The sequence below is a fragment of the Trichechus manatus genome, unplaced genomic scaffold (genome assembly GCF_000243295.1).
Source record: "Trichechus manatus latirostris isolate Lorelei unplaced genomic scaffold, TriManLat1.0 scaffold00049, whole genome shotgun sequence".
Taxonomy (NCBI): domain Eukaryota; kingdom Metazoa; phylum Chordata; class Mammalia; order Sirenia; family Trichechidae; genus Trichechus; species Trichechus manatus.
The window spans coordinates 2993752-3003848 of NW_004443985.1; the positions used below are offsets into that span (position 1 = coordinate 2993752).

The 10097-nt window shown below is 41.2% G+C and overlaps 1 protein-coding gene across 1 annotated transcript in view; it reads left to right on the top strand.

The window, feature by feature from the left end:
• The window catches only part of LRRFIP2 (LRR binding FLII interacting protein 2), an 83938-nt gene that overhangs the window by 35270 nt on the left and 38571 nt on the right, over nucleotides 1-10097 (top strand). Inside the window, exons 7-10 of the mRNA XM_023732204.1 lie at nucleotides 694-744; nucleotides 1739-1786; nucleotides 2236-2324; nucleotides 7554-7605. Coding sequence (XP_023587972.1) covers nucleotides 694-744; nucleotides 1739-1786; nucleotides 2236-2324; nucleotides 7554-7605 — 240 coding nt within the window. The remainder of the gene's footprint in view (nucleotides 1-693; nucleotides 745-1738; nucleotides 1787-2235; nucleotides 2325-7553; nucleotides 7606-10097) is intronic.

The following is a 10097-nucleotide window of genomic DNA, read 5'->3' on the forward strand; positions in this document are numbered from 1 at the left end:
TATAAAACCTGTACATACAGCTTTGATGCTCTTTTTTCCATGTCTGATTGGGTTTGTGAGAAAGAACTGAAAATCGTGTCCTCAGATGACATCAGGAAAAGAAATTCCTTTTTAAAAAGTGCGGTGCCCTTAGTGCATGGAATTCACTGTGACTGTAAATTTACCTGATTAAACTAAGGCACCTTGTCCATGGCTTGTTTTGAAATATGGGTTTTCTAATCTATTTGGGGCAGTGTTTGAAGCTGTAACTCAGAGATCGTTTACCTGGTTCCCCAATAACCAGACTAAGCCCATTAAGAGTCTGTCACAGCATCACTGAAGGTATCACAGGAGCTGCTGGTGACTGAGCGGTATGGCCTCCCTTTGCCATACTCCCTGTCCCATGAGCCTGTCCCACTCTGTCTTCTGAGGCTGCCGTCCTGTCTCTAAGCAGTGGTGTTCAGAGACTAAGAAGACCAAGCACGTTTATAAAAAACTGTTCTGAATGTTTTTCTTTCTTATCCTTAGTATTGGTGTGCAGAAAGGTTTCTTACTGACGTATTTCTCACTTTGTGTGTTTCTCATCTACCTTAAGCTCTCAGAAATTGCTAGTGAATTATGAAATCATAACCTTGAGTCGTGTGAGCCCACACTGGTGAGACTGATTCTCCTTTGTTTTTGTTTTTTGCTCATTTGTTTTGTTTTGTTTCTTAGCAGTGCTCTTCACTGTACAGCGACCTGCTGGCAACATCTAAGAGGCGCAGGGTCAGTATTTTGTACGAGCGTGTTGCCTTCCCAGCCACTGGTTACTTGTCTTCGCCTTTAACGATGCACTTTTTCCATAGGCCTCCCCTACGGCCAGTTCGGGTCTGCTGAGAAGTGCCAGTCTGGTTTGTGTTTCTCTCTTTCAGCGTGTGCACTGCTGGAGGTGCTGGGGTCGTGCTGCTGACTCTCTGGCTTGACAGCTTTCCCCCAAATCCGTCAAGGACACGTGGCTCTGTTGCTGAGTGTCCTGTGGAATGTGCTGCCTGTGCTTAAAAATCAAAACTTTAGGGTAGGGAGAACCGATACCCTCCCTTCCCAGAGGTTAATGCTGCTGGCCGTGGTAGGGCCTTGCTTAGTCCGTTTCCTGGAAAGGAGGTAGATTTACGCTCTCACCACACTCAGGTACTCCGTGAGGTGGCTGCCCACGTAAAGGACGTCATCTTTTCCTTCGGGACAGCCTGTTGCTGTGACCTTGGCCACTTCAGTCTCGGGCTCTAATAAAGCAAGACGCTGACTAGAAAAGCAGAAACAGTAGCTCTGTGAAATGTGCAGGCTGTGAGCTGGTTGCTTTCAAGCTCTTGTTTGCTGTGGCCTGTTTTAGTGGACTGGGAACCTGAAGCTCTGTGACTTCATTTTATTGTGACAGTGAGCGAGACGCTTTCTGTACCTCAGTTTTCTTTTCTGCTCTATTCCCTCTTTTGAGAGAATTAATTCATAAATATTAGTTCGCCCAGTTTTATAACATAATGATGAAAGGAAATAAGTAACTAGTGGGGCTTTTCTAATGAAGTGTGAGCTTGAAGTTATAATGAGACTGATGTGGATATTTGTGCATGTAAATGAATGTTACAGTCTTCAGAGTCCTCATCTTGGGAGGCTGTACACTTATTCATTCTTCAAAACGTTTTTGGAACTCAGTACTGCGAAGAAGTTATGCCATTTTCTATGTAACTTTGATGCTGAATAGATAAACGGTATTTCCTTTGTTCTTTAGGCATCATTGTACGATGGTGGATTATATAACCCTTATGGTTCTCGAACTGTAAGTCTAACTGGGGGGAGGTGGTGAAAAGGGTAGTGTGTAGGCGGGCACGTACTTATAAAGAAAAAGCCATTTAATCTGACCTGTGATTACTCTATAAGCTGTGATCATTCATTCAGTTAGCCATTATGACTCTTGCCCAGGCTGTGAGAACGTGCCTGCTGGCAGTCATGGCCTGAAGTATGAAGGGAATACAAGTAGAACAACCTCTTTTCTTGCTCAGGAAGAGGATGAGAGTAGCCGCTCAGGGCAGCCCCTCTGTCCACTCTCCCGCTCGCTCTGGGCTGGCAGGTCTGGAGGGGGGGAGTGAGGTGGAGTTACTGACCAGGGGTAAGTTTACCTTCTCCCTGGGAACCAGGGGCAGAGTTAGATCCGGAGCACTGATGTGTTCCCAGCAGGAAAAGGAGCTGATCATTGTTGTAAAACCTTTCTTTTCGGAAACTTTATAGCCATCTGAATACAGTTACTACTCATCAAGAACAAGCTCAGCCCGAAGCAGTCCCATGGTGGTGAGCTGTCTGTCTTCTTCGCATGCTTTGTGAAAGCTTTTTGGTTGTTTCGTTAACCTGTACTCACGGTTCAGGATGTCAGGAGATGCGGGGTGTTTAACTTTCTTGTGTGTGGAGTATGGTTTTTCCTCAGTTCACAAACTCAAGCACTGATTTGTCCTAACTGGTAGTTCCTGTATGAATGTGACTTAGCATGTGATTTCTTAATGAGTCTGCACCCAGTGCCTTTAGAATTTCTTTGATTTGTGTATTTAATTGTCATTCATGTGGCACGTCTTGTCTTTTCCGTGATGATAATTTAGTTTACGGGTTGGCTATCCTGTGTTTCTCATTCCACCCTTGGTTCCTGCAGTGTGCTGTTTCACCTGTTTGCGAGCACTTCTGTCTGGAAGGAGAAGAAATGAGACAAATTCCCTTCCAGAATTTAATACGTAAAAGACACAACAGGGATAACTCTAATCATCTAATCTTCTGGAGCATTAAAAAATCTTTTAATTTATGAAAGTAATAATTGCTTAAAGTAAAAATAATTGCCGTAGTCAAAGTCCCCGGGCCCTCCCTCTGTATCCATTCCTCGAATGTGGTCTTTCTTCTTGTGTATCCTCCCAGGGATCTTGCCTGTTTCTGAGTGTCCTTTATTGTCACACACATACTGCTCCTTCATTGTCACACACAGACTGCTCCTTGACATTTAAAAGGTGTTTTTTTTAAGTAAGCCATGTTTTTTACTTTTTTTCACTTTATTCATGTCTCTTGGAGATTGTTTCATATCAACACCTTTAAAAAATAACAGTTATCTTATTCCATTAGTGTATAGGCTGTGCATTTTTAAAATTACTGCCCTATTGATGGGCATTTAGGTTGTCAGAGTTTTACTACTACAAACACTTGTACAATGAGCATTCAGGTGACTTTTTTTTTTTATATAGGAGTGACAGTCTTGGAAATGTCTCTTGGAAATGCCATTTGGGAATGGCAGGAGAACTGAGGCAAACATATATACAAGCAATGCTTATCTCTCAACTATCGGACTCCACAAAGTAAACTTTGTTGACCATTAAGAAACTGCTTTAATAATTTCTTCAGCTTTGGCCTGGTCAAGGATAACAAGATAGTACACAAAAATACTTGTGTGAGTAGATCTGCAAGGTAAATTGCTAATCATGAAATGATGGGATCAAAGGGCATATGCATTTAAATTATGATGTATATTGCCAGATTGGAGCCCTGGTGGCGCAGTGGTTAAGAGCTCGGCTGCTAACCAAAAAGGTCAGCAGTTATAATCCACCAGCTGCTCCTTGGAAACCTATGGGGCGGTTCTACTCTGTCCTGTAGGGTCACTGTGAGTTGGAATTGACTCAGCGGCAGTGGGTTATTGCCAGATTGCCCACCCTCCCAAAAAACCAAACCAAAACAAAACAAAAAAAAGCCCTATGCTAATTACCAATAGCAAATGATGATTTTAGGAACTACCTTGTTATCCTTGACAGAGCCAAAGGTGGAGAGATTATTAAAACAGTTTCTTAATCATCAGTAAAAGTTACGTCATGGAGTCTAACAGTTGAGACCTGTGGGCTTTCTTTTACATGGATGTTTGGCTCAGTTCTCCTGCCGTTTCCAAGTGGTACTTCCAAGTGGCGTTTTCAAGATTGCCACTCCTGTATTAAAAAACAGAAAATTACACAGGGATGTTTAAGGAGTTGAAGAGTTTTTCACATAATAAAGGAGTTTATTTTTAACCTACTCTCCAGTAAAGTTCCACTTGGTGATTCTTGGGCTGGGTGCCATTTTTAGTGTACCAAGTATGGTGGCCACTTGCAAACAAAATTACAATAAAATATTTTCAGTTGAGTGTAGAACCCGGTCCTCATATTTTATATGGTAATAAGGTTCAGAGTTCTTTCCTTACTGATGTCAGAATGGTTCCTTAGTGATGTTAAAATGGTCTCTTAGTGATGTCAGAATGGAGATAAACTCCATGCGCCAAAGATGAGTCTTCTTCTGCTGGTGAAGCAGAAGGAAGATTGCCTCGTGTAGGGTGATGTTGGAAGTGTCTCCACTGGCTGCACGGCAGTGAATAAAGGAAAATAAGAATCATCATTTCAGTGTCCTTGCTGGTAGGAAATTCTGCCTCTGACTTACATTATTTACCTACAATATTCTCTTATCTTTCTCTCTCAAACTAAAACATTAAGTGTATTTCTTATTTGACCTCTGAGGAGATCTCAAAGGGCCTGGAGGTTTCAAAGGCATGAAATCCCTCGTTGGTTTTGGCTAGTTTACTAATAGCCCCCTCCCCCCCTTAATTTAATTTAATTAAAGGATAAGGTTCTGTTTTATTCTTTGTTCCTTTTGGAAATGTCTTTTGCTGTTTATTAATGACAGTTCATTATACCCTGAGACAGCTTTTTGTTTGTGGCGCACTAGAGATTGTGCTAATTATAATGCTTATACAGAGTGTTTGTACGCATTCCCCAGCCTCACCTAAGGTGCTTACTGTCAGGTAAGGTCTGCAGTGAAATTGCATCTTTTTCATTATCTACTTTTAACATCTATAGTTTGCCGACGATGACACTGGGAGCGTTGCGTCTTCTGGTCGGGCCAGTTGTGGGCGAAGAGACAGTATGGTGAGCGTGGTTGCATGCAAATACGATGATTTAAAAAATGACGACATTGGGTTCTTACATGAACTCTATCGGAAAGTGAAATGTGTGTTTGACAAAATCAACATTTCCCTCAAAAATATGTTCTTGAGAATACATACTCTCAGTGGGCTGTGTAAACTTTCACTAATAACTTGCTTTGGTCCAGCTCACAGTGTGAGTCATTGTGTATTTCAAAAGTTTTCGTTTTTTATTCCTTGTTGATATTTTGTGCATGCATTTCTGTGCACAGTTCTCAAGTTTCTCAAGCAAAATGTTCACATTGTGCAAAACTCATAGCTATGAATTACAAGATCATGTTGCCATCTGTTGCTTTCTTTACTGTTATATTTAAGTTTAGCCAGTGTCCATCCATACTGATAAAACCTGTGAGCTTCTCAAGAGTTGCTGACGCTGATGGCAGAATTAAAAGAATTCTGGTCTTAGGCTTTGAATTAGAGTATTAGTTGTAAAGGCAACAAATAGCTGTGTTAGAATACAAGTTATATAATTTCAGGTTATTCTTTTGGTGAAGCTGGAAATTTTACAGAGAGCTAATGACATTTTTGTTCTATTTTAAGAAACTGACTTGAAAATTACATTGATGAAGATAGTGTTAGTTTAGAGCTAGGGTAAAGATCCCTGGAATCAAGAGGCTATAATTCTTTTAGGAAAAATAGAAGGCCTTTTAATATAAGTCATGTTAAATGAAAAATTGCGAACTGAAAATCTTCACAGAGAAGAGGAGCACCAAATATTTATGAGATTTGTTGCCAAAAATTCAGTCATCTACTTAGTGGCCCTTTGGTTCTGACACGTGGGGTTGCTGTAAGTCAGAATCGATTCCATGGCAACTGGTTGGAATCCCTGGGTGTGGTGCAAATGGTTAACAGGAAAGGTTGGAGGTTCGAGTCCAACCAGAGGTGCCTCAGAAGAAAGGCCTGGTGATCCCTTCCCAAAAAATCAGCCATTGATAACCCTGTAGAGGAGCGTTCTGCTCTGAGACACATGGGGTTGCCATGAGTTGGTTTTTTGTTTGGTCTCTTGGGAAGCAGTTAATGCTCAGGCTCACAGCTGAAGAAGAAGGAGCAAGACAGGACACGTGAAAGCACCTTAGAAAGTGATGGGGTGGAAAGGTCCAGGACTGTGAAATAATGCTGCCTGGGCTTGAACCCACTTCCACTACCCATTAGTTGTATGAATGACAGTGTTTTTATTTGAACAGTGGGGATGATCAGTGGCTGCCTTTGTAGGTAGGCTTAGTACGTGGATTCAATGAATTACTATATGGAAGATACCTATCAAAATTCTGGGACAATAGGTGCCAATAAATACTAGGTATATGCAAATCTAAGTTACATTATGTTGTTACGAGTAAAAACACTATTGCTTGATTGTATTAGCCCTTAGAAAATCTTCATGCTGTAAGCTTGCTTTGTTTCTGTCGATGGGCTTCTGAATTCCCTTCCTGGAAGGGAATGAGTTTTTAAGCAAGAGAAACAGGCAGCTGAGATAAAGAATAGCTGACGAGTGAGGTAAAAACGTGTTCATTTATTAATTGAATAAATGTTTGTGTATTATTACCGTACTTTTACTCAAATAATGCGTGCCTTCTACGTTTGTTTACCAACAGCGCCCTCCCCCTGCAGGATATTTTCATAAAGATAGGGTATATGTGAGGCACTGTGTTAAGTGCTGGAAATGATGTGATAACCCAGGCAAACCAGATTTCTGACTTCATGGAGCTTATATCCTAGTGAAAGAGAGAATAAGCTAGTAAAGAAAGGAACAAAAAGGCAGCAGATTCCAGGGACTGTGAAGAGAAAAAGCAGGCTGATGTTACAGGGAACACTGAGGGGTGGGGTTGTGTGAGGGTGGCCCTTAGGGTGGGATGGTCAGAGAAGGCTTCTCCGAGGAACTGACCCTTGAGCTGAGACCTGAAACATGAGATGAAGGACCCAGCTATGTGACGAGCTGGAAACAGAGCTTTCTAGGCAGGTGCCAAGGCCCAGGACTGGAAGGGACTTCTTCTGTGTCTGGAGAACCAAAAAGAGCCCAGCGGGTTTCCTGCTCTCCATTTCTTTTCCGCCAGTTTTTGGTCCTGGGAGGAGGAGGGAATGGCGGGAACTGGGCAGAAAGTGTAGTACCCTGCAAGTAGTTCTTTATTCAGCATGTCTGTGCTTCACTGAGTTGGTACCTATAATGAATTACAGATTTTGTGGAGGAGAGCTGAGGCTTTAGGTGGAGGCTGTCCTAGAAACCCTGCTGCTGACAGCTGTGCATGTCATTAATGCTGGCGGCTTTGCTGGCCCGCAGGCAGGAACTGATCTCTGTAGCGGGAACCTCTGGTTACGATGAATACAAGAGCTTATTTTAAGAAGTTGTGATATCATTGAGGATCCCCTTTTCTTTCCTTTTTTGAGTTGGTTAATTGCAAGAGTTTTCTCATTTCATTTCATGGTAGGTAGTTTACCGTAGACAAAAAATAAAAAACATTTTCCCTGTTTGCCAATGTTCTTATTTTTTTCTTCTTTCTTTTCTTAACTTTTAAAGCATCTCATTTTTTTCTGACTCAAAGGTTTCTGCGGCTGATTATTTTAGTCGCTCCGATCGTAGGGGGAGCGTTGTCTCTGAGGTGGATGACGTCAGCATCCCAGATTTGACCAGTGTGAGTGGCTTGCACGGAGTGGTTCCAATGTCTCACAGCTTGTGACTAATGGCTAACACATTAGTTATTGACTGCCTAGAAAGTATTTATTTGACTATATTAACATAAAATACATAGTGTTTTGTTTTGTTTTGGAATGTACATCTTTATGTGTTCTGACTTTAAAAAAAATTCTATCTGTGAAAATTGGCCCCATGGAACCCATCACCGACTTCAGTAATTACCAATATTTTGCCAGTCTTGTTTCACCTATTTCTTAACCTTTCCCTCTTCTTCTTCTTTTTTCCCCCTAAATTATATGAAAGCAAATCCTAGACCTACCATTTTGCTCATAAGTAGTTCAGTGCGCATCTCTGAAAATTTTTTTTTTTACCATCATAAAACCTGTTGCTGCCGAGTCATTTCCGACTCATAGCGACCCTACAGGACAGAGTAGAACTGCCCCATAGGGTTTCCAAGGAGCGGCTGGTGGATTCGAACTGCAGACCTTTTGGTTAGCAGCCTGAGCTCTTAACCACTATACCACCAGGGCTCCCAATTATGAAATTATGAAACCATTATGAAATTGAAAATAATTCCGTAATACTCTCTAATATCCAGCCCATACTCAGATGTTCCTGATCAGTTGTAACATTTTTTCTTCCCTTCTGGTTTTGGTGAATCTGTAAAGTTCTAGGTAGACTTTGAAGGTTGAATAATAAAATACGATGCTTAGTATGAGTCGAAATCTGAATTGACAGCAACACGTGTTTCACAGTGTCACTAGTTCATAATAACTGGGAAGAATCTGAATTGATTTTAAATATTTGGCTTATGGCACTGTTTTGAAGAAATGCCTCTCCATTGCTTTCACATTCGTCAGGAACTGAATTAAGGAAGGATTGTCTAGTAAAGATACTTGGAGCATTTCTCATAATGCAGGAACCCCAACCAGCAGCTCAGGATCTACCTATCTTGAAGTCACAGCCTGATTTCCTCCATGGCTGGCATTGGTGTTGTCTTGCCCACGGACCAGCAACATCTGATTTTTATCAAGCACTTTGGAGGGAATGAGAGGCATTGTTTCTTAATAGAAAAGTTAGACGTTCATTTTTAAATGAAGAGATAACAATGATTTATAATTAGCACTTCGCCAATTATATTTAAATAGCTATTTCTGAACTAATTTAATCCTAGCAAATAATTTAAGTGTGGTTCTTACATATTGCAGAATATTAACATGAAGGTTTGGATAACTGGCTCCCAAATTCATTCTCCTGAAATACCGTCTAGTAGTTGGTTTAGCAACCTCTTTCTTCATAAATGTAGACAATGTAATTTATTGTGTACACTTTTTCTCCTAAAAACTTTGAATTCAGTCTGCCTCTGTGATGTCTGAGTTAGTGATTATACCCTTCTTACACTTGTTTCTTGGCGATTTATTTTAGTAGCTACACAGAAGTGAAAAGGTTGACAGTTTTTAAAATTTCCCCTGCTTCTGCTAATTAAATATAACCCTTTAATACAAAAGATTAAAAAAAAAATTCTAGAGCAAGGGTTGACAAATCTGACCAGCTCTGTTTTTTTAGTCCCCTGTCAATGTACTGCTGCAACCGTTTTTGAATTATCTTTAGCATAATTTTACTTGAATGTGATATTAATAATATTGTTCAATAATTTCTGCATTCTGGTTGGATCACCTTTATTTGGAATAGGCACGTATATGGATCTCTTCCAGTCAACTGGCCAGGTAGCTGTCTTCCCAATTTCTTGGCATAGATGAGTGAGCACTCCCAGCGCTGCATCCGTTTGTTGAAACATCTCACTTGGTATTTTTCAATTTTGCTGTAGGAGATTATTAAAATTAATTGTTCTTCCTTCTGAGATTGGGTATCAGATCTTCTGTTTCCTGGTTCTTTCAAACACAATTTTTGAATAGCATTATCAAGTAAAAAAAAAAAAACAAACCTGTTGCCGTTGAGTTGATTCCAACTCTTAGCGGCCCTATAGGATGGAATAGAACTGCCCCGTAGGGCTACCAGGGAGTGGCTGGTAGATTCGAACTGCAGACCTTTTGGTTAGCAGCCGAGCTCTTAACCATTGCACTACCAGGGCTCCAATCATCAAGTCAGTGTATACAAATTAGAAGTTAACAAAGGATTAGAATCCAATCACTACATTGAACAAACTGCATTATAGATATTTCATTAGACTGTAGTGCGATTTTACACTTTACTATATTAAACATGGTCAAATCTGTCTTATTTCCAGCCTGTTCGCCATCTGGGCCATCACTTGTCAGTGCCTGGCAGCCGTGGGGACTGGATGGCTGGTAGAGCCCTGGGGAGTTGGAGGAGGCCCGGCTTCAGTTAGCTTTTTGTCTGAATGCAAGACAGCACCCAGTGCGGCGCAGCCTCACAGGGAGAACTGAGGCGTCTCTGGCCAGGTCACTGCAGCCCGAATCACTGGGCTGCGGCCTGCCTGCGCCAGGTATTTTTTTGCTGCCTTAACAA